Source organism: Penicillium oxalicum, chromosome V, assembly GCF_001723175.1.
Source record: "Penicillium oxalicum strain HP7-1 chromosome V, whole genome shotgun sequence".
Taxonomy (NCBI): Eukaryota; Fungi; Ascomycota; class Eurotiomycetes; order Eurotiales; family Aspergillaceae; genus Penicillium; species Penicillium oxalicum.
In genome coordinates, this window is record NC_064654.1 from 1,370,365 (window position 1) to 1,393,822 (window position 23,458).

General features: G+C 48.8%; 7 protein-coding genes across 7 annotated transcripts; 4 read left to right on the top strand and 3 right to left on the bottom strand.

The window, feature by feature from the left end:
- Positions 1-6,421: 6,421 nt before the first annotated feature.
- On the bottom strand, positions 6,422-9,311 carry POX_e06562 (uncharacterized protein; the record flags this gene model as incomplete). The annotated part of the gene is made up of 5 exons (XM_050115380.1): positions 6,422-7,899; positions 7,972-8,327; positions 8,388-8,818; positions 8,870-9,077; positions 9,133-9,311. The coding sequence occupies 5 exons, from the start codon at positions 9,309-9,311 to the stop codon at positions 6,422-6,424; spliced, it is 2,652 nt and encodes an 883-aa protein (XP_049967840.1).
- Positions 9,312-11,164: 1,853 nt separating this feature from the next.
- On the top strand, positions 11,165-11,686 carry POX_e06563 (Prenylated Rab acceptor 1; the record flags this gene model as incomplete). The annotated part of the gene is made up of 1 exon (XM_050115381.1): positions 11,165-11,686. The coding sequence occupies one exon, from the start codon at positions 11,165-11,167 to the stop codon at positions 11,684-11,686; it is 522 nt and encodes a 173-aa protein (XP_049967841.1).
- Positions 11,687-11,712: 26 nt separating this feature from the next.
- POX_e06564 (uncharacterized protein) lies at positions 11,713-12,879 on the top strand (the record flags this gene model as incomplete). Its single annotated transcript, XM_050115382.1, has 1 exon — positions 11,713-12,879. One exon carries the CDS (start codon positions 11,713-11,715, stop codon positions 12,877-12,879), a length of 1,167 nt encoding a protein of 388 aa, XP_049967842.1.
- Positions 12,880-14,555: 1,676 nt separating this feature from the next.
- On the top strand, positions 14,556-15,683 carry POX_e06565 (uncharacterized protein; the record flags this gene model as incomplete). Its single annotated transcript, XM_050115383.1, has 4 exons — positions 14,556-14,610; positions 14,678-14,759; positions 14,851-15,120; positions 15,257-15,683. 4 exons carry the CDS (start codon positions 14,556-14,558, stop codon positions 15,681-15,683), a joined length of 834 nt encoding a protein of 277 aa, XP_049967843.1.
- A 625-nt stretch (positions 15,684-16,308) lies between these two features.
- On the bottom strand, positions 16,309-17,749 carry POX_e06566 (uncharacterized protein; the record flags this gene model as incomplete). Its single annotated transcript, XM_050115384.1, has 2 exons — positions 16,309-16,782; positions 17,492-17,749. 2 exons carry the CDS (start codon positions 17,747-17,749, stop codon positions 16,309-16,311), a joined length of 732 nt encoding a protein of 243 aa, XP_049967844.1.
- A 1,617-nt stretch (positions 17,750-19,366) lies between these two features.
- Positions 19,367-19,819, top strand: POX_e06567 (uncharacterized protein; the record flags this gene model as incomplete). Its single annotated transcript, XM_050115385.1, has 1 exon — positions 19,367-19,819. The coding sequence occupies one exon, from the start codon at positions 19,367-19,369 to the stop codon at positions 19,817-19,819; it is 453 nt and encodes a 150-aa protein (XP_049967845.1).
- A 277-nt stretch (positions 19,820-20,096) lies between these two features.
- On the bottom strand, positions 20,097-21,765 carry POX_e06568 (uncharacterized protein; the record flags this gene model as incomplete). Its single annotated transcript, XM_050115386.1, has 5 exons — positions 20,097-20,595; positions 20,934-21,146; positions 21,271-21,350; positions 21,523-21,559; positions 21,659-21,765. 5 exons carry the CDS (start codon positions 21,763-21,765, stop codon positions 20,097-20,099), a joined length of 936 nt encoding a protein of 311 aa, XP_049967846.1.
- Between the last annotated feature and the right edge of the window lie 1,693 nt (positions 21,766-23,458).

Consider the following 23,458-nt stretch of genomic DNA (forward strand, 5'->3'; position numbering starts at 1 on the left):
CGTCGCGTGCTCTGCGCTGATTAGGCCGCGGTAAACTATATCGTCTGCGAAGGTTCCGGGGGTTATATCCTTGGTGATTTGTCGTATCACTTCCGCCCGTTCTTCGTAGTCGTCGAAGGTGTCCAAGGTTTTACCCTTCTTGGTTTGGTTCCGTATACTCGTCTAGTCCCCTTCGCGGGTAGTGGCGATGCGTACCTTCTTGCCGTTGCGTAGCGGCGTCTTGGAGCTATCGTCGGTGGCTCGTAGCTGCTGAGGCGGAACCTAATCGTCCTGGGTTGCCCTTATTTGTTGTGGCCTTGCGTTGTTGCGTCTTTCGCTGCGCTCACGCGCCTATGGCTTTGCGTTGTTGTGCTTTTCCTTGCACTCACGCGCCCTGTGCCCTGCTTTTCTATATTAAAGCATAAGTTGTTGTCTCTTCGTCGTTTCTCTTCATTGCTTGGGAGTCTCGCTGCGTCGAGCTCATTGGCTTTGGTCTATAGGGGTCGCTGTCCCTTATGGGTCTGTTTGGTCGTTTGTCGTACCGATGGTGTGATGGTCGGCAGTGCCTCGGCGCTATCCTTTAATTTCCCTTTTTTCTATTTGTCGATCGTATAGGCGATTGTCGATTCGTACTGCTACGTCGATAAGTTTTTCTATAGTGTCTGGTCGATCGATCCGCGCAAGCTCGTCCTTGATATGGGGTTTGAGTCCGTGGTCGTAGTACGGAATCAAAGCGTAGTCTTCCTATTGCAGTATCGCTGAAGTTGCATGAACTCGGCCGTGTAGGCGGATGCTGATCTAGTTTGTCGAATTCGTTTTAATTTGCGTTTAGCTGTCTTCTTGGCATCAATGTCGCTAAAAGTTCGTTCGAGGTGCTGTCGAAACGTAGTGTAGCTGCTAAAGATTGATTGCGTGGTCGTGTTCTATTCATCGCTATCTTTTTCGTAGTACTCGCGGATGTATGGTTCGAGCTAGTCCTATGCCTGTCCTCGCAGGTAGGCTGACACGAAAATGACCTTGCTGCCTTCGCTGACGAGGCGTCCTTTGTTGACGTCGATATGGATATCTATCTGCGTCAGGAATCCTCGCAATTTCTGTCTGTTGCTATCGAAGGTCTCAGCCTTCGGGAGCTTAGGTGCTCAACGGCAGTTGCTGGGGCTGAAGCGACGACTTGAGTATGGAGTTGCTCCAAGTGGTCCTTTACGCTTGTCGAATGGACGTTGTAGTTCGCGCCTAGTTGATTAAGGTGTTCTCGAAGTTGTCCGACGATAGTTTTGAGATTCTGAATCTCCATGTCACGTTCGTCGTCTGAGTCGGGTTCGGTTGTCGTGGTTCGAGTGGGAGTTTTTCCTTTCGGGGTACTGTCGTTGCCTGCTATGATGACTATGCTTCACGGTCCAAAGACAGGGCGATCAATGTGTTACGCGGTGCCGACGGTCACTGTGAGTTAGAACGTCCTGGGCCGATACTTGCCTGCTATCCTAACTTCCAATCCTAAGACCTGGTCTCTCAATCGTACCGTTGCTTCGCAAAGCCTTACTGCGGGTTGAATCCTGTTGAGTGTCTTGCAAGACGTGCTAGAGGTGCGCGCCAAGTAGGTCAATCACTAAGTGTTACTACTGAGTGAATCCCCTACCTGTAGGTTGGGTTTGTCTTAGAGTTGAACCGTGGAGTGCAAAGTGCTTCAAGGTAGTAACTAAGTAACAATGTGTAATTGATCGCGAAGAACTAAATACATGATGCTAAACAGAGTGTCCTTATATATCTAGTCCTTCCTATCACTGATGAGTCGAGACTCATTACTGATGCGCCAGGACTCATCACCGATGAGTCTATCCTATCACCGATAGGATATAGTCACGTGATAAGTTACTAGTCACTCGCACTTGGGGCGTAATTCCGGCGCTAGTAAAATGGCGGCCGTTTCCTGCGTCGCGCTAACCGTCTTATAGAGTAAGAGGGTGTCGTTTGTGTCGGTTAGCTGTAGGCTGCTTCTGGTGCCTGCCCTGAATGTCTCCTCCTTGGGTCCCTCGGGGCACGCCTAAGTACACCGAAACGCACGTGACAACGCTATTCCCTAGTGTCCGCAGAATGATTGGTCCTCAGTCGTTACTCAAATAACTGCGGCCCCCGCGCTTCTTTGAGGTCCGTAACAAGCGGCAGGCAGAGGTAGTTAGCAGGTTGCAAAGAAGATGGGAATATTATAAAGTGATCAAAGCTATTTATTCAGATATATATATAAATCTTTGTTTCTATTAGATTTATTTCCTATAATTTACGCCTTTCCGTGGAGAAATAACCATCTAGTTATGGTAAGTAACTATACTCCTCAAGAGAGTAATTGTACTAACCTCTAAAGCCCTCTCCGGTTCCTCGGCTAGTCTTGGCTCCTCTAGCAAGCTAGCCTTAAAGGAACTGATTTATTTAAAAATTGATTTTATATACTTCTGGACTTGGGATCTACCAGAGGAATTTAGCTAGGATGCTAGATTGTTGCTGGACAAGTGCAAGTCTTTGAAATACGTGAGCCCGTCTGAACCCTTCGACGAAAAGGTTGTCGCCTTGGTAGAGGAGGTATTAGCCGATTGGAACTATGATACTGTTCTCAAGTTAGCCCTGACAACTTAGCATTTTGACTATTGCTATTTTGAGGAACCCCTTGTATTAGCCTTAGATGATTTGGTCTCCTTCTTAAGTCGACCCGATCTAGCCGTGATCGAGATACTAAAAGACCGATATAGAAGTATAATAGGCCCGGGCGCTATACTGAACGAGTCCTCCGATTTTTTGCTATTCTTAAACTAAACCCAGAATGAGGGTAGGGTTCGGGTATTGCCTAGATTTTTCAAATGCTCTTTTGTGTGACTAATCTATATAAGAGGTCGTAAAGCAATATAGCGGGAGTTAGTATGAAGGGTAGGATTTGAAACATGGATGTCGTGAATTATCGAGTTCCGGATCTTTAAAGAAATAGGAAATTCAACCACCATAACCTGCCTTCGTATACAGTCACTATCGCGTGAGAAGAGGGACAAACATTCGTGTATGATACAACGTAGCTTGCGTCTAATCATTTCCGTAGTTCTTGGAATGCTGTCTAAGAAGCCCGGAATTGATTGGTCGTCTGCTATCTACCCCTATCTACCCCGCTCGGAGTCTCCCTTACTTCAGGAAATCAATCTCGGTTCTCTCTTTCTACACAATCAATCCCTCTCTACCTAGCAATGATAGTCTCTGAATCGGATATCTTATATGCGTTGAGGACTCTTCAAAAGGCTCTAGGTAGAATACTTTATGCCTATCGCGACCTAGCTTTACAAGTTTTGGATCAGATTAAGTCTGTTCTCAGCAGCACTGGAGAAGAAGAGCCTGAGAGATATACTTCTCAGTTAGTAGACGGGATTAACACGGATCACGCCCTTCTTCGCGGAACTAGCTTTAATCATCCAATACTACGCGGTGATGAAGTATCGGCCTCAGGTTGTTGTTCCACGAGATCATCTTGCAATAATCTGATTCCTTCGTCCGTCTTGAGTAACGTTTTATCTTCTTCTGGATCAATAGCTTCTGATCAAGCTTCAACAAAGAAGCGTAAGAGAGGCGACGGCCAAATAGATCGACCCGCAAAATTACTAGCAGCTGTGAAGCAGCGCCTTCTAGAGTTAGAAGACTTCTCCAAAAAAGACTCGCATCACTGGTTATTGTATGGTCAGGGAGATGCGCGACTTGAATATATCAAGCGGATTAACGGAAACAAAACCCCTAGTAATCAAGATCGACTCCTGAAGGGCCTTTGCTAAATATCTCTTGCTCAACAATTTATATTATAGGAGCGTGGACGAGGCTAGGACTCTAGGGTAGATTAGCTAGGCGAACAGATTCACACCTTCACCGCCTCTGAAAACGTAGGAGAATGGAAGAGCAGTAAAAGGTCTGGAAGAATCTCTTAGTATATCAGAGAGAAAGGTTATCCTAAATCCGAACACAGCGTAGCTAACAAAGCAATTTATCGCGGAACGAACCAGCTAGCGTTCCTGTGCCTGGTAGAGGAAGCTTTCAAGGGTTTCTCACGGGCGCAAGTAGATGGAACATTTGCTGCCGTAATAATCTTCTAATATACTGAGTTTTAGGCGTTGAAACTTTATGAATTGCCTAAGATCCTTGACCTACTTCGAGAGGAACGCTATTGTGATGCTGTAAACGACGCGAACAAATCCGAATTACTCCTATAGCGCCTTTGCAATATTACTGCGTAGTCCAAAGGTATATAATCAGACTTCGAGTCAATTATCAAGGGCAATATTCCACATATTGGAGCTAATCCTGGACCTTGTTTGCGACTATTATTGCAAGGACTTACCGCAACGCATCATCAGCATCCAGCAGATAGCACTCTAATATCTTAAGCCCAGAGAGGCTTATGCTAAGCTTTAGACGACCTATCAAGTATAGAATTCCGATCTTATAATAACACCGGCTCCTTGAGTAATCTCCGTGTGGTTGAAATAGCAGATAACGCTTTGCTCGGTAAGTATACTAGCCTACCTCGCGATAAATACTAATTCGAGGAATTCAGTCACGAACGATAGTGAACAAATTAGTACGCCCGAGATTAGATCTACTAGGGCTAATAGTGGTATTAACCGCTCAACTCAAAGTACTAACACGAACGATATGTAGTCAGACAAAGATTCAATATATTCAAATTCCTAACCCTTATAATATCTGCCCGTATCAAATCTAGTTAATAGGAGTGAAAATACGCAGGATAGATCTAGAATGAATAAGGAACGGTCCCGATTCGATGCTCTAGTTTCGGCGGCATGCTCTTCAGATACTGCTACGCAATAGTTCCAAGAAATAGAGACAGAGATTAGCGTAGCGGGCTTTGTCCTAATACCTGAACTAGCTCGAGAAAATCTCCTTAATATTACCGAACTCGATTTTGTCGTCCTATTTCTTAACGTGAATAACATCGAATTTATTGACTCGTAATTATCTATGTTTGCCCTAGCTTAAATCTTTTAAGTATGATATTCCCTGTTTCCCGAATTGAATATAATAGCGCGTTGATAGAAGCCCTCTCACCGATTGATATTCTTGACTTTCTATAGTAGATACAAGACGTTTCCCTCGGAGATCTCCACGCAAACCTTCTTTGAAATATATATCTTTGTTCCGTTTACTAGCGGGTAATTTCGATCCTTATCTCTAATTTTATATCCTTTACTTAGAGAAATTGGGATAAGTTCCCCCTCCTTAACTTCCTACCCCGAGTTTGACGTCCGAAAGGTAGCGACACTAGATTCCTGTAGTTATTAGCCTAGAAAATTGTCCTAGAAAGGAATTAGAGACAGACCTGCGCAAGCTTCTGTAGAATATGTCGTAGTCCTGTTTCCGAGCACTGCTCTACGAGGCGAGATTGTGGGGGATGTTTCTATTCCGCGTTCGGATTTGCTACTAGCCAGCTCTTTAACTCTTCCACGACCGTTCGTTCGAGAGGTTCAAGGTCTTGTTGGAGAACTCTATAGCTCTCGGACCCGCTTATGGAAAGAGGTGGCGAGGACGAATTCCTATACCGTATAAGCCCGTTGTTTAGAAACACTACACTCTTCATAACGTACAAAAGGACTCGAGCGGGGTTGAAGGTTATGTTTATTCAGTGTTGATGCAAGATCGTGATTGTATTGCTGGTCAGAAAGTCTTGTGTGAGCGAGTAGAGCAATGTGGATCTTAGTCGGCGGTAATCTAGAATGCTTACCTGAAAATAACAATATTCGCGCCGAAGCTATCCAGACGTGAAATATCTTGCATAAGCAACAACCCGTTTTGGGTTATTAGGTTGGAACGATGGCCGAATCTTAAATGTCCGACAGTTGGTCTTGCCGGGAAGAGGGGTTGTCGATTGCCCCGCGGCGCGTAAAGCTATATCACGTGCTCTCGGGAAACGGGAAGGGTATCCACGTGATTCGGAACTAATATCCAACTTAGTAGCGACTCCGTCAGTTGCAAAAAGGTGCGACTGCGATTCGTTTTTGGTTCGGAAATAGTTCGCTATCTAGTTAGGGACATATCAGCCGATCTGGGTCAAGTCGTAAAAGGCCACCCGCTGCCTTCAAGGGCTAGGTAATCATGACTTCGAGCATCATGATATCAACAATACCTTGCTTTCAGGAGGGAAAGGAAACGGCGAATCAAAAAGCTGATCTGATGCCCTTTTCTTATTTAATATAAGAATCGAAATATGACATAATCTGTATGCTGTTCCATATTTCTACCCAGAGAATCCTCTAGTCACTGTGTAGCGTGCTAATGGAGAGAAACTATGTTCAAGACATGATTTCAATGCCTAGCTGGCTTTTCGATGTGGAATCTACATTCTATTGAGGCATTCTGGACTGCAGAGTATATAAACAAAACAACAAAATTTCAAGTCCATAAATCACCGAGCCCGTAATCGCTTTGACCGACGAGGGGTAGCTTTGATAGTGGACCCTTTCGATCCGTCCGGTCGCCCGTTTCCCCTTCTCTTGACTGTAGGCTCTTCTTCTGAGCGCCCGCGTTTTCGGGACGAGGGCATCGGAGGCTTGGGTGATCTCAGCGTAAGACCAGATTGTAGATTTGTCGCCTTTGCTGCTCCCCTGGTCACTCGCCGTGTAGAGATCTTCCGCATGTTTGAATCGGTGCTCGTTACTGAATATCCCTTAGACGAGGCGGCAATTTCAATGCTTAGCGGGCATGTTGAAGGCTCCACCACGGTAATAGGACTGGGCTCCAACAATCGAGGGTCAATATTTGCCATGTCAAAATCAAGAGAGGAGGCGGGTGTTTCAGTGCCTTGCCGAGTCTCTGACTCCGTGGACGCGTCTCTGGAAGGCTGTGGCATTCTGGGGAGATGACATAGTTTAATCTTGATATCGTACTTGTGCTCATTGTTGGCATGGGCCAGAAATTCGGTGATTTTAGCGAACCTAGGGAGACTGCGACAGGCTTCCCAGCTGCAACTGATCCCGTTATGCGCATGAACCAGATGGAAGTCGATAAGATGACGACGAAGAGAGTCTGGTCGCTTGGAAGGAAACTTGTGCGGAGGAGGGTTGGACGCTGAGCGACGAGATTCACCATAGCAAATAATGCAGACGTCTGTTGGGCATTCGAGATGGGTTTCCTCAGAAGATGAGGGTTCCTCTGGCTCATCAAGAGGGTCATCATTCTCATCAAAATTCCAGTCAACACGGTTGCCTCGCCTGCTGGGTTCGCAGAGGCCTAGGAGCGCAACCATATCCTTAGTAACCTGGATACGCCGTGCAAGTAGCTTGGCCTCGCCAAAGTCCTCTGCGTCAGGCCCGTAAAAATTCTCCACGAGTCGTGCCCGTTCGGAGAAAATATATTCAGGTGTAGGCAACTCCCAGTATTCATCGTCAGAACTGTCAGCACCGTCAGATTCTCCGAGAAGTTGTTTGATCTGTTTGTCGACTTCGAGTACAGGTGCGTTACGGAAATAGTCCTTTCTGGCTGCCTCTTGGGTATCGGTGGTCAAAGCTTTGCGAAGTTTGGACAGTTCTTTGTCGACAGCTTGATGCCTTTGATAAAGATGTGGGAAGGGCTTTTGAGCATTCTTAACGGTACCAGCAAGGGCTCGCATCTCTGCCATAAGCTCTCTCTTCTCTCGTCGGAGATGCAAAATTTCTGGGCTTTGGCAGATGGCACGCTTGTGTACATCAGTAAGGCCAGAAGGGGCTAATGGATCTCTTTTCCTAAGCATACTTCCAGCGACTCGTAGAAGATTCTCCTGGGACGGTCGAAGGAGGACAACATGCTGAAGATCACGGGCGATGAACTGGGATTGGTAGTGCCTTTCAAAAACAGCATCGCCAGACTGTCCAAGCACCCGTTGCCGTTCCTGGCTTGTGAAATTCTCTGTAAAGAATGTTAGACACAATTTGAGATGGGAGAGTGCAATTCAAACCACGAGGCACTTGAGGGACATACTATTGACTTCATTTGCAGCCCAGCGCCGGTAGTTGTAGTGTCCAATATCGTCTTCGAATTTGGCATCGCGACCTAACTCTCGGAGCGCTTGTCGAGATGAGTTATAGGTCATCGGCAATGTCTTGTGTAGCTCGTAACCGTAAGGAGTGCGCTCAAGGCGGCGAAGAAGGGGAATATCGAGGACCTCTGGCTTCCAGCGTAGGGGAAGAGACCCACTCCGTTTTGGGACTCGCAGCCGCCAGATGAGATCTGGTGTCAGGTTGTTTTCGAATGCACCGTCACGAAAGGCAAATGAGACGATTTGCGCAATAGGACAATATGCCAGTTGGTAATCTCCATGCATGAAAAATTTGGTTCTGGGACAAGATTTCAGCGGCACATCAACTATAACTTTTCAAAATGTAGGTAAGCCTTACCCATCGGCACCTTCTGGCCGACCTTTGAGATTGCGAAACTCGATAACAGCGCACAGCACATCCCGATTACTTTCACGGTCTTTCAAATAGAAGAGCTCAATGTCTCGGTAGCAAACAGAGTCTGGGAGTTCTTTTAAAGACTTGTACTTGGGAAGATCGCTTTGAAACACTGGACCTTGGTTGCGTTTCCCCGAGGACGACTCTCCTGGCAGGGAGCTATTTTGTGGAAGCAGAACACCAGGACGAGTCCCGGTGATGGCGGACCAGAGTTGAACTGTGGCGAATTGGACGATCATACTTCCGTGTCGGAAAAATCTCGAATGGACCCAGTGATGACGATACGTCACACAGAAGACGTCCACGTCCAGTGTGTTCTTTTGTTTCGTCCGTCGGGCAATCTTGCGTTCGGCCGGGAAAACATTGTCCAGGAACTATTTGCCATGTTAGCCTCCAATCTGTAGATAGCAAAGAAACATCCGTACTCGTCGCATCTGTTCACGAACCGCATCATTGACACGACGGCGGGCGAACAGACTGAAGTATTGACATAGGCGACGCCAGTATTCATCGTATGACTGAAGAACCTTCGTTCGCGAGGTTCTGAACATCCAGTCAAAGAAGTTCATGTAAATCGTCTGATCCTCCGAGAGTAGATATTCGACGTAGTCTTCTTCCGATTGAATGCAGAACCTGACAGCTTGCGTTATTTTCTAACCGAATCATCGTAAACCAGGACGGTACTCACTTTCGCCAGTAACGCTCAACAACAGCGATGCCTTCTAATGTCTTCGGCTTAAAATTGGGAGGGAGCCATCCCCGACTTCGAAAGTGTTCCAGTCTGGCTCGGGTTTCCTCACAGAGAATGGCATCTGTCCAATACTGATGCTCATCGGGCTGAGCAGGGGGTACAGACGTAGGTGCCATGAGCGCGGCCAGAGTTCAAAAAGGAAAAAAATATATATATATCAGGGTTCAAAGTCTGTAATCTAGGAAATAAACACCTTGTGGTCAACCTGGGGGGTTGGAGAACGACAAGGAGAGAGATGGTGATGGTGGGAGGGCACCGAGAGGAGGGACAAGAAGCATTTTATAAATCTGCGACCGGGCCAGGCGAAGAGTGGTCTGCTTCTGCAAAGGGGAGCCATTTTTGGCGTCGTTGTGGTCGTGAGTGGAAACGAGGAGAACTTGTTGAGGTCCAGCATGAGGATCAATCCAGGATGATGACTAACAGGGCTTGGCGGGTGCAGAATAGTGGTGGTCAAGATTGATGGGGCGGTCGAGCGGCGGCCTGCAGGTGGAAGTTACGGGTGGAAAGGCGGCCGTTTCTGGCGCCAGGGGCTGTCATTTTCGGCGTCGAATTCACAGGTCCTTATATTCTAGTTGTGAATTCTGTACGACATGGATGTCGTATTCTGCCATTATTGTTCCCCTTTTCATCCCAGCACTCACAGATAGTAGACAGACTTGGGTTGTGTACTGAGGTATACCTACTGCACTCTTCTGCACTCAGTGCCCACTTTGTCTCGTAGGTGCAGTAGTCGAGTATTCAGTACCCAACAGGTACTCACGGTCCTTCGAGACGAACGAAAGGCGGTGGGCCTTGACGTGGTCCAATGGATCTGCGCGTTTACGACGGTTGGATGTTGGAACAAGATGTCTAGATCTTGATCTTGGACTTAGGGACACTCGGACGAGAAGAACCTTAAGGGGAATGGGCAGAAGTGATGACTCTCATGTGGATGAAAGGCCAGTCAACGAATGGGGAGAATCCTTAGCGAGAGTCATCCTTCAGAGGTACAGCTACACCGGCAGTATATAGCTCGTGCCATATCCCTACTATCTATACAGATTTACCACGTTCCAATCTGCCCCATCTGCATTTCTCTGGGGAGAAGGGAGTATACTGACTATTGAGGAGGGTATTGCGCAATACCTTTACATTTCATGCATACCCTGGTGCCTTCCGCAGTGACGGTAGGCGTCGTTTGCAGAGTCCAACGATCGGAACTTGTCTGAAAACCGAACCAGCCAACACATCAAAAGAGCCCCGTCGTGGACTGAATCTTGGCCGCTGCTGCTTCCTCTACTGCCAGTCTACCGATCGGCCAGCCAACCACTCTCACCACGACACCTGGGTCCCAGGCAGACACCATCACGCTTCGTTCAAGGTGTGGCTGAGTTGTCGGAATGAATGGCTGATTAGGTCTTGCCGAATCCCAGATCCACCCTAGGCCGACAAGTTTGACCAGAGTCTGACTGGCGACGAGACAATAACCTGGCTGGATCTGTGTGAAGGAGGTTCTCTGGCACTTGACCATTGACGACCCATGTTGCACTTGCTTCTCTACCGAATGCATTGCCAGCTTGAATAAGGTCCTGCTGAGTCTCAAAAAGGGAAAGAGCCAAGAAGGAGAGAAAAACAAAAATAAAAACAAAAACAAAGTGACTGCCTTCCGCCCTTACGCCGTGGCCCAAGATCCCCGAAACGGCCCACCCGTTGTGGCCTTCCCCTAAACCAGACTCAGACTGGCTCCACGCAGCCTTGTGGCTTCGTGTTCTGTATCGTCTCTGTCCTTTTTCTCATCACTCACAACCTCAACTTCTCAACTCCCCCACCTCCGCGCCCTTTCACCCTTTTTCTTCCTCACTCTTGACCTCTCTCCATACTCTCTTTCCTTGCGCAGTTCTCTTTTGAGCCGCCTTTCTTTTCCTAGCCCGCATTCTCTGCAAATTCCTCCATCAATACTTTTCTCGTCGAACTCTTTACCCCTGTGATCATGGCAATCCAGATTCCTATTGAGGTGATCACCTCGCGTTTTGGTGACCGATTCAACAGCCTTCGCAACCAGTCCATGGGCTCCCGATTTGCCAACCTCCGCCCCGTCTCCGAGTTCTTTGATCTCAAGCGCCTGTCCAAACCTGCCAACTTTGGAGAAGTGCAGAGCCGAGTCAACTACAATCTGGGCTACTTCTCGAGCAATTATGCCGTGGTCTTGGTGATGCTGAGCATCTACAGTCTGCTGACCAACCGGACTCTGATGTTCCTGATCCTGTTCCTTGCCGTTGGTCTTTGGGGAATTGGAAAACTGAACGGTCGTGATCTGGATCTTGGATTCCGCCGCTTCAACACATCTCAGCTGTACACGATCATGGTCTGTATCTCAGTGCCCTTGTTCTTTTGGGCCTCTCTGATGGGGACCTTTATGTGGCTGATTGGTGCCACCGGTGTGACCGTGCTCGGGCACGCCGCCATGATGGACAAACCAATTGAGAATGCTTTTTCCGAGGAGGCGGTCTAGGTGGTCGGCCGCGAGCTCCTTATGATATGCCCCAATGGGGAAGACCACCCGGGGCACAAATGGGGAGACACAATCAGGGAGGACGCGCACCGTGGGTGGGGTCGACGCGCGTGGAGGAGATTGTGAGTGGGGATGAGGAGGAGAGAGATGATGCGTATGGGCGAGAACTGGTGCGCAAGGCTCGCGTCGCATACGGGCGGGAGTTGGAATTCGACAATCGCGGTCCGCGCGGGCGATACGGTGACGAGGACATATTCGACGAGGCTGCATCGGTGGAGGGAGGGGAATATGATCTATATGACCACGAGGACAGCACGGTGGCCTACGCGGTGCAGTTGGCGATGCGGGACAAGGAAGATCATCTGGTGGACCAAGCTTTGGAGCGAATTCGTCGGGCGCAGATGCTGGGAAGGAAGAATGTGCGACTCTCACAACGCGAACTGGATGCTCTGGAGCGAAGGCGGCAACAAGCCGACGAGGGCACGTCGAGCGGCGCCAGACGCTCTCGACCATCTGGGGCGGCGGCCACATCTCGGCCGGTGTCTCGACGTGGTGGCTTAGCTGCGCCGGAACAACCGTCGGCGTCGTATCCTCATGGTGCCCAGGATCCTCATTGGAATCCCGCGGCGCATGCCCGCCCTCGAACTCCGACGATGCAGTCCCTGCGGCCCCGACAGTCCACCTCTCCCATCCGACCGACATCGTCCCAGTACTTTAACCCCGCGACCAGCACTCGGCCGCCTCCATTGCAACAGCCCGTGTATCCGCGCCCTCTACCAGATGACCCACAGTGGGCCCCGTCATACTACAACCCTCTGCAGATGGCTCATTACGGTGCGGATCAGTTTCCCATGGACCCGTTGGGGCCGGCTGATCCCCGAGCTGCTGCGCAATTCCGCATGAGCTATCCGTTGGGGATGCCATCGCATCAAGTTCCACATCCATCATATGCGGAGCCCCGTCAGGTACCGGATCCGACCAAGATCCGAGTGCCTCGTCGGGGTCGAGTAGAGTCTCCGCCCGAAAGTGCCAACGACGAAGAGAGGGCCAAAGTGGAGATCAGTGACGATGAAGATGACGATGTACGGATCGTCAAAGTGGTGGAACGCACGACTCCCATGGGCTTTCAGCGCAAAAAGGTCCCTGAGAGTCAACGAACCAGTCGAGGTGGTCGGACACGGAAAATTCGTTAACGATGGTCATGACCGGCGTGTGTCTTGTGTTTCTTCCCCCCCTGTCTTTCTTTCTGTCTTCTCTTGTTCCCAAAAGCGTCGTCCTCTGCCTTGATTCTTTATTATATACAGGCTCTCTTAAGCTGTGGAGTTGTGAGTTATCAGGGCACCTGGTTTCCTGCAGTATTACCTCCGTGGTATCCCAACCCGTCGCGTATATCATCTCACCCAGGTTGATGCCTGCTTTTGTTTCCTTTTCGGAGGGCTGTTCCTTGTCATGGGCGTTTGGTATAGGCATTGTATGGGTAAAGAACTGTCGGATGTGGGACAGGGTTGTCTCATGCACGCAAATAAAATTTCCTGGTGCAGAACTCTTTAGTCTCTTCTATCCTGGCGCCTACCACCCCGCCGCCCGGCCCCGAACTATCCTGGATGAAGATCGACGACACAGCCACATGGAAGAGACGGCCATCATCATATCTTAAAGGCTGTGAAAGGGGGCTGTGGAGTTCAGCATCCGGTGCTGCTCTCCCCCCAAGAAGGCCAATTCCACATCCTCTGTGGCTGGAGGACGTCCGCGGCCATCTCACAGCTTCCTGGTCACACCCTCTTATGTAAAGCTGATCCTCAAATTGTGAAATCCAACAGACTTGCAAAATGTAGGCCTCCTCCATGAAATGCATGCATTCGTCAGTGCCCGAATAGAGCAAGAATCTTCCACCGCCCCAAGCTTTGCTGAACCCGAGTCGGTCGATGAGCATGAACATCATCCTCCGAGTCCCGAATCCGCACTTCCACTCACCCGATGGCCAACGTCAGATCAAAGCCTCAGTGGGTCTCGATTACAGACGAGGACACCCCGTGTGATCCGCTCGTCACGATCCAGGAGTTTTTTTCGGGGGGCGCAGGACTTTCTCAGACTGGAGGTCCACCACGTTCCCTTCGATCTGGCGCCCGGCCCGATGACGTCGGCCGACGATCCCTGCGTCTTGGTTCCTTTTTTAACGCACTTGCCCAGCCCACGCGCGAGAATCTCCGTCGATCTCTTTCAGAAAGATATTATCTGCGCACACGACCCTCGCAATCCAAGTCCCTGTCCTCATCCATTTTTGACGCACCGGCGTGGCCACAAGTCCTTGTGGAATTGATCGAGATACTCGTACCGGGCTACCCGCACTATCCGTGGATCTGGTGCGGTTCGGCGTACGCCTCAGCCGAGTTCTTGAAATTTCCCGTGTCCAGTCTTTGGATTGTTGGAACGCCACGACGCCATTGGATTTTCAGTGAATTTTTGGGGCGCCGGCCTGGGACTATTAATTCATATTGCCGGTGCTTGCGTCGCCTCGTTCGGCTGGGAAAACGTTGCGAATCATTTTATTGAAGGAGGGTGTTGGCTCCGAGACGCGCATTAATACTTGAGAGATATCGTCACAGGTGAGTTGGAGAAGACTTGAGCAATGAAATAGGGTGTTTATCGTGTGGGAAAAGTATCCTCCATGGAGAGGATACACCAGACGCGAGGCGCGCTACAATTTTGACTTGGGGCTCTTGCACAGTTAGGAGGCACCTTGTATGCCAGAGGCTGACAAATTCGTTTCCCTCAGATTCCGATTTGACTATCAGATACTATAAAATCTGCATTGAACTTTTTCGACAACCTTTTTGCTACGAGACCCGTCACAACATAATACGACACAATGTGGATCATCTCATTCTGGGTGTTCCCTCTTATCTCAGCTGGCATGTGGGTTGGTAAGTACCGATTGTTATATGGTGCATGATCGGAGCAGACGAGTCTCTAACAACGAACATAACACAGCCATGCTGATCGCCATGATTTCCACTTGGGCTCGCGATGGAAAACCAGTCTATCCTAGCATGGAACAAAACCAGAAGATTGCGTAAGCTACCAATTCTCCTTCGCTCCCAGTCTTGCGATCGAAGCCGTCACTGTCCAATTCAAAAAAAAAAAATCGCTGACTCGTCTTGCAGGTACATTTCCGACGTGGGCGCTTTCGGGTTGAAACCGCTCTTCATCACCGGTAGCGCTGTGACTGTCGTCTTCCTGGATCTCGCTCTCTTGTCTGAGCGATGGCTGCGCCATGCGGGCCAGCTTGTGCCCAACAAGGGCGTCTTCGACAAGCTCTGCGCCATCGGATCGATCATTTTTGCCATTGCCGGTGCCGCAGGCTTGATTCTGCTTTCCATCTTCGATACTTATCACCACCCCACTATGCACGACGGGTTCTTGATCTTGTTCATGTGAGTCCACTCGCGCGTCATCCCTGCATTGCACACTCAGTCTCTGTATTGTTTCTGGTCATTCTATATCATTCGCTTTTACCTACACCCCAAACCCAATTCGAGCTAACGGCGAATCTCCTTCGTCCATATCTAGTGGTGGCTACATTGTCAGCGCAATCCTCATCTGTGCCGAGTACCTCCGTCTCGGCATCTCCTACCGCCGCCAACATCGCGTGCTTCTCGCCAGTTTCCTCGTCAAGGTCACCTTTGCCATTATTGAAATCGGTCTGGCCATCGGATTCGGCATCTGTACCAAGAGCAAGAGTACCCACAAGAAAAACGTGGGTGCCATCCTCGAGTGGACCATCGCCTTCGTCTTCACCGGCTACGTCCTCTCCTTCGTGATCGACTTGCTCCCATCCGTCCGCACCCGCAAGCACATCCCCCAGGGTGAGAAGCACGCAAGTATGATGAGCAGCCCACACGACAGCATGGACCTCCCTCATCATCACGCGTCTCTTGAAGAACCCTTGACGACAGACTCGACTGGCCCTAATTATTACCGAGGTCAGCGGGTTTGAGACGAGGGTTGAAACATTGACGTGAAACTGGGATCAAAGTATACCAAAGAAGGAAGGCAGGAGAAGGAAAAGGAAGAAAGAGACAGAAACAATCTCTCATATACCATCGCTCCACGTGGGCAATCCTAGCATCATGCATACTTATCCCCTTATGACACACTCCCATGACACTACACATTGTACAAAGATACATAATCATGATTTTTCTCCGAGATTAATGCTTCACAAAGTTATTCTTTTATATGTCTCTATTTTTATTACTTTTGTCCAACTACTGCATTCAGCCAATCTTATTTATTGTTAGCTCTATTTTTTCACTTTACTTTTTTTTCTGTTCCCGCTTTTTGTATATATTTATTAAGACTACCTTTAACATGATATTAATGCTCCTGACTTACATTTGGTTCTTTTGGCCTTTTTGATTAATGGTTTATTGCGTCTTCTCGATGGAATGTTAGAGATAACGAGGGCTACGCCGGATGACGGGTTGAATTTATAGCTAATGCAGGTGATTGTGCACGGGCGGTACAATATGCTCAGTGATTTAAATTACTTCGACTTCAAAGTCTAGCATTTCATGTTGTTACTACTTGACATATAGATGGGCCCTCCAGAGACAAAATCATCAATTAGACAAGTAGTCTGTCCCGTGTTCAAAGGCATACAGGAGGTCTTTGTCGTATATCTCTTTGTCCGCCAACTTGCGTCCTGCAATGTCTCCCACGTTCTTTTCAAAGAAGAAGGGCATGACCACATATGATTCTTCATCATGTTTGTTACAAAATAAAGGCTTGATATGGTCGGTGAAGATTGTGAACAACCCCGAGGGACTTGAGATCCCCAATGTGTACCAGAATGCACCCGACTCCCATGTATGATTCAAGATCTCCGAGAGACGGAACGGTGTAAATGCAGCATCATTCTTGCGGCGAGTCAGCTCCTCCTCAGTGACCAGAGCCTCCATGAATTGTCGACGGACGGGGTCGTATTCCTGGGGAACAATCTCATCCACGCCCTGATCTGTAAGCCAGAATGGAGGCATCATCATTTCGGTTGGCCGGGAGCAGGCCCATTCAAGGTCCACGAGGCGTTTGATATGCTATTGGGCATCGACGAAGATGTTGTTTTGATGGAGATCAGTGAAACACAGAACAAATGGACCTCTTCGAAAACTTCGGTTATAAATCGATTGAAAAACAGTTCGCATGGCAGTCAACACGGAGAGTTGATAAGCACCGTCTCCGAGATTATTATCAGGATTGGGTTGATGGCGAAATCAATTGTCATGGACTCCCAACATATCGACTATGTATGAGTCAACGGTCGAGTATGTATCATCACGAGGGATATCGGTAGATACCCCCTCATTCTCTGGCTGCTATATTTCAATCGAAAGAGGTCGATTTGTCAGATGCAAAAACCCATAGTTGTCGATTGTGAATGAGCCAATTGCAGGGAGCGGAGATCGACAGAGACCAAGAAAGATTCGGGAGAGATCTCGGAAGAGGTTGGTTCGCAACGTGCAGTCATGTCTCCCTTCCTTCCAAGTGTTGGAGAGCATTGCTCCTTGGGTTTCATCGACAAATTCAACCAGAATGTACCCGATATCAGCCGGCCCGCTCATGGATATGGCGTCACTGTACTGGTGACGGGTATAATTTGATGGGACAGGTTTACCCAGCCATGATAAAAGTTTCCGACGTATTAGCCAGAAATAGCAAGAGAATACAGGTATATATCCGACAAGAGTAAACTGATCCGTATTTAGCAGCTTTCCCTTTAGACACTGGGATTTATTCGTTCCGTACCACTTCGCCGGTCGATAATGAAAGGCCATAGAGCTGGGGAATAGGTATTTCTGGACAATTTTCTTGGAGCCAGGCATAGGTCCCCGCTTCACAGCGAATCTTCTCGTCGCTGCTGCCAGGATTAGGGGCCTCGCCGACACGGTAGGGCAGAGGGAATCGAAGAAGAACTCGTTTGTTTTGCCGGTTGTTCATAGTGATCGGTACACACACATTGAAGCTACCATGAAGCCAATCTTCAATATCTGAAACTTCGCACATGGCGGGTGATTTCAAGTTGAGATGGTGGGCAACGACTACTTTCATCCAGTCGCGTTTGTCGTGAAGGTGAGCAAAGAACTGGGCCTGTTGGGAATAATAATGTTGAACTCATCATCTTTGACATCTGAGTAGATGATTTCTCGTCGACGGAGACTTCTCTTCCTGAGCATCGCGTCAAATATCAAATCGCTTCGTTACTACGTAGAATCAATATCACTCAGTCAGGGGTCGACCAACATGATTGTATCACATACGATGGTCTCGGCTACATGATTTATCAAGTGGTTACGATTTGGAACTGTACTGATGATTGGGGGCATATCAAGCAAGAATCTACAGTTCCAGGTCTGAAAGTCAAGGTCACTTTCATTTAAAACTCACTCATGAATTAGATTCGTTCCACGAGAGGACCTTTCCGGTAGTCTTCTAGCTAAAAAATCCAGCTATTTCATACTAAATGAGCCCCACAATCGTGCTATCATCAACAATGCAACTAGACTCGATAAACCCGCTACGCATGAATCTAAGATCTATCACAAATGATATCTGAATTCAGGATGTCCGCTTCAAACAGATCGATTCGACTATTACTGAGCGTGGCGGGGTCCGGCTCATTTTGAGGCCGATCCAATGTTGACGAGCCAGGCTAAAACACGACAATCTTGGCAACGAGCTCCATCAGGTCAGCTAAAGAATGCATACCTTTAAATTTCGCCGCGTGTCAGATGACTTGATAGCAATACTGATGAGATACCGGAAAGTACCAAGGATCTGATCAACTACGCCCGGGCTAAGCTGTGACATCATGTCCTGGAAACATATCAACAAGAGCAGTCTATACTGTCAAATATCTGGCTCTCCGTGTCAAAGTCCCTCGCTAAATAAGAATCATTTTGAGCCCGGCGAGGCTGAGAGTGAACGATCCACAATAGCAGGTAATAGCGCGTCTGGCATGGGACGTATGATAACATGTAGATTGTACTGATTTATCTCTTGTACAAAGTATTTAAATCCCGGGCTTCTTCGCTCCTCATGTTGTTTCGTATGGAGATATGGTCTACTTCTGATCGGGCTCGAAACTCGACTGACTCTTTATCAAATGGATGTTATTGAGCAAGTCGAATTTTGGAAGGAATGAAAATTATTGGCTGACACACTAGCCTAAAGGCTGCATGCGGAGAGACGGGAAAACTATCTATTGGATTGTTCAAAGGATCTTGTTAAATCGAATTTACATAGATCTATATGCTACTTACCTAGTAAGATGTGAACATGATTAAAGACGCTTCGTTTTGACCAATGATGATCCATTATAGGTAGTCTTATTTCTTCATGCTTTTCTGACGACCGTACCTATGTACTCTACTAGTATACTTGGATCAAATAGCACCAGGCTTTGAGTACGGAAAGCTCCACGACCAAAGACCTCGTGGTTCACTTAGTAAAGGGAGATAGCCAAATGCACCGTCTGTAGTGTTTTAGGACTGAGTAGTGCGCATATCGTGATAATTTCATCGGTCGAGGCCGAGACATTCCATTCTATCGCTTGGCTTGACGAGTTCGTAGTCTAAATGGGGCACGAGCAAGTTTATGTACATTGGAGCTACTTGTACACATATGCATCCCTCATTCATCTTGTCAAACATTATTCATAAGTATCATGTCTTTGCCAAACCTGGTTCTGCAACCAGTGTTACTGTACAGCAAAAAGTCACCCTTCGCAAAAAAAAAATGGAATGGCCCTGGTGCCTTCCTCCCCTCACGCCTCGTTCAATCTTCAAACGCAGAGATCGTCCGAGATTGTCCTGCCTGCTACACAAGATAATCAGACATTGTGAAAACCAGGCACAAGGGATCAGAAGAGGCAACCCTGGGCCATTACCAAGTAAACAAGACCAAAGGGCGTTCCCCGCGCGGCGTGGATGCCCAAGACTCGCCGTAAATAGCACAACAGGTATGAAAATCCGGAGCCTTGCCCTCGGAAAAAAAAAGGAAAAGGGAAAGAGTAAAAGAAGAGACAAGGCTAAACCGGGAAGAAGGCTGGTAAATCACAGAGGGAGGACAGGTTGAGTCCATATCAAATGTTACAAATGTCACGTCTGCAAATGAACCGGAAACAAAGGAAAGAGGACGAGAGAATCGGGCCGAGGCGCAAAGGCAAGAAGGGAAAAACCATAGTAACAACTCCGACCTCGCAAAGATGCCACCCGTATAGGAGATCTCGGGGAATTGAGAAAGACGAAAAAAAGAAAAAGGCGACTTGGAAAAGACAAGGAGAGAAGAAAGAAACCGAGGTGAAAGAAAAGAAAATCAAAGCAAAACAAAACAAAGAAAAAAGACACCCAAATCAAACCTGGTTCATTAATTTCTGTCGGATCAATTCTTGCGTCACGCTATCAATCCCAATCCTCTCCAGATACCCCTTCACACCGCCGTATTTCTTTTCCAAAAAAGCAATCATCTCCGGGACGTAATCTGGTGGACACCTCGTGTACTCCTCGCCCAGACCCAGAACTCGAATCTCGCGCATCCGTTCTTCGAATTCCGGTACCAGCTCTAGTTCCGATCGGCCATAGTCGTCGGCCATTGCGTCCATGCGCACCCCGACGAGGAGGAGCAAGAGGAGAATGATGATCCCGGTGCGATCCTTCCCTTGCGTGCAGTGGATGAGGACGGGGTATGCGGCGGAGGTGGCAAGGGTGGTGAAAATGGTGCGGAATTCGGACATGCTGGACTCGAGGGAGTCCTGGGCAAGACCAATCAGCCCGCGGGGTCGCATGACGGTTTCGCCAATGATGCGGATGGCGTCTGCGCGATAGCCGGTGACAGCCAGGGTGATGACTCGGCTGTTTAGAAAGATTAGCATGTGTTCGTGATCGATCATTGAATCCAAGATCAAAACTCTCCACTGATAAGCAAGAGGCGAGGGATCAATGCGAGAAATATGAGAGGGGAAAAAGAAATCAACAACAATGCGACAAAATAAGACAGGCAGTCATGGTCGGTCAAGACCAACTCGTGGACTTGAGCACACGCCCCAGAGGAGAAAGGAGTGATGCTCTGGCCGGGTATACGGCGCATCGGTTCACGTGCACAGTTGATCTGATCTGATTTGCGAGGGACGGGGATCGATTGGATGCAAGATCCAATTGATTTGATGCAAGGGTGTGCAGGCCCAACGTACAGATAACTCATCCAATCGAGTCTGCTCAGCAGTGCTCGCTCAAATGCCTTGCCGGTGAGGCTGATAAAGAGATGTTGTGATTCGGGGATCTTGCAGATATGCTCGTCCGGGTTCGCGGGGACGGGGATTTTGGTCAAGTCGGCTTCTTGGGGGGTGGCGCCCGCGGTGGCCATCTCGGTCCGCCGTTTACGAGTGGCCATCTGGTGTTCTGTTCTGTGAGATTGGGTATGAGCTCATTTGCCTTGTTTCCATTCCCGTTCAAATAGCCCCAGACAGGGGTCACGGTTCACTGGTCTGTCTTCATATGAAGCAGAGGTGGAGGAAGTAGTCGACATACTGGGAGCGGAGGTCAATGACGGTCGCAAGGTGGAGTTCCTCGGCAAGGCGCCGTTTATCGCGTTCAGATGCATCGTCGGGCTATGGTGGAGAGAACAAAGGCGTCAGTCCATCAACACGCAAGTGTGGTTCAGTGGTGTTGCCCGCTTCTTCCTATCGCAGACCTCGCAGACTTGGCAGACACATGGTGCTTGTTGCGCGCATTTCCAAGCTTCGGCTCAGTTCCCTCGGCTCGAGGTGGAGAAAATCTTACCCTGGCACTGCGGTACAATACGCCTTCTTTCAAGATTCTGGATTTCGCATTAGCGCGCATTCTTCTCTTTCCCCCCCCATAGGTCGAATGACGCCAGAGTCAATTTGCCCTGCGACGAAGAAGAAACAGAACATACTCGGAGCCGCAGAAATGATTGATTGTCCTCCCGACATCCCGAAAATTGATGATGTTATCGAACGGGCGATCGGGTGAATCGAGATCGATGCTAGATTGACGACCCATGACGAACACGCACCCAGAGTGGTGAAGAACAGTGGAAGGCCAGCGGTCGACGAGGCACCACGAGAGATGCGCAAAAATGAGTGGTAGAGTGAATGGGTTTCAGGTCTGAGAGGGTGATGCCACGGTCGAGGGAGGGGAGGAGAGGTGGAATTTCACCGAAAGGAAGAGAGAGAGAGAGAAAGGTAAAGAAAAGTACCCGAGTTCAGCAGGAAGAAAAAAGCAAGAAAAAGGTTGGAAGACGAGAAAAGAGCAAGAGTCATGTCAGAAGTAGAAATGGTGACCTGTTGCGCATCCATTTCCTCTTTTGCGATCGACCAGTCGTCGTCCCAAAGTATCAAAGGCCCCTCTTACCACTCCCAAAAAGATAATTGGATTCATTAAAAATTAAAAAAAAAATCCCATAAAATGCCACAAATCCAGCATCAAATCCCCCCAAAGCACGAAAAAAAAAGAGGTGGTCGGTGCCTCGTCAACAGACAATCCAGGCCGCGACACAAGTGGAGACCCCACGGACCTCGTCCACACTTGACCAACTGGTACGGAAGTGGATGAGAGTGGGAAAGGTGCCAGTGTGGGCGTGATCCATCGATCCTGTACGCTGGATGCCGTACAGGGTACATGGTACCGGCGACAAAGTGTACAATCTACATGCTTGGCAGGCTGTAGACAATTCCATCAGGGCCATGGCCGGGCAGCCGAATCGCCCGAGTGGAGAACGGGATGATATCAGCGACGAATTCAAAGTCGACTGTACACGCGCCTCGTGCGACGGGAGGCGGAGGAACCCATGGTCACCACGGAGAGACAGTCGACCGCCGAACAAGGAAGATCAGGTACAGAGAACCACCGCAGGGGTCCTCTCCACAGTCTGTCATCGTCTGGGTGAGGTTAGCACCGGTGTATCGATATCCTGAGACAGAAGTACCGATGGCGAGGTCGCACGGTCTCTCTCTCCTCTCTCTCTCCATGGGCCCGATGGGCAGATACGGGAAGCCCCATCGGGTGGAGATGCAGAAACCATCTCGAAGCAGACGCATGGCATCCTTCCCGATCGAAACGAGGGTACATTGTACACGACGGGTACATCATCTGACATACTGGAGAAACGGGAATCTTGATTCTAGGGATGAACTCATGGAGTACTGGAACATTTGTGGCACCGATACATCTGACGTACGACAAAGGACAAACGATGAGCATGTCGTTCCAACCAGACGGCCGTGAGCAGGCCGATCAGGGTTGGAACTCAAGAGTATTCCTCAGAAGCCTAGAAATCTGATGGGATGATAGATCAGACTGGTGCTGGTGCTCCCATTCTCCTCTTCGGAATCCAGAGTCCAACCTCTTCTCATTTCAAAAAAAAAAACACACGAAGTCGTGTGTGTTGGATTGGGCGGGACCATTTGGGGGAGGGGGACCAAAAGGATCGGCCTGTCAAAAGGGAAAGGGGACCCGTGGACGTCAGCGTGCTGACCAAAAGTAGCGGTGGACGTTGGGCAGAAAACAAGGAAATGAGACTTTACAGTGTAGAGTCACTAGAGTGTCGTAGGGTCTACACCTACACGGAGGAAGAGGCCAAAAGGGAGGGGGGGGGCGCAAAGAGAGGAAAGAGAAATAATACAAATCACCATTCCGAAGAGGTGCATCCCACACGGTCTAGAAGTCCGAGAATCGGGACAGCAAAATAAACGAG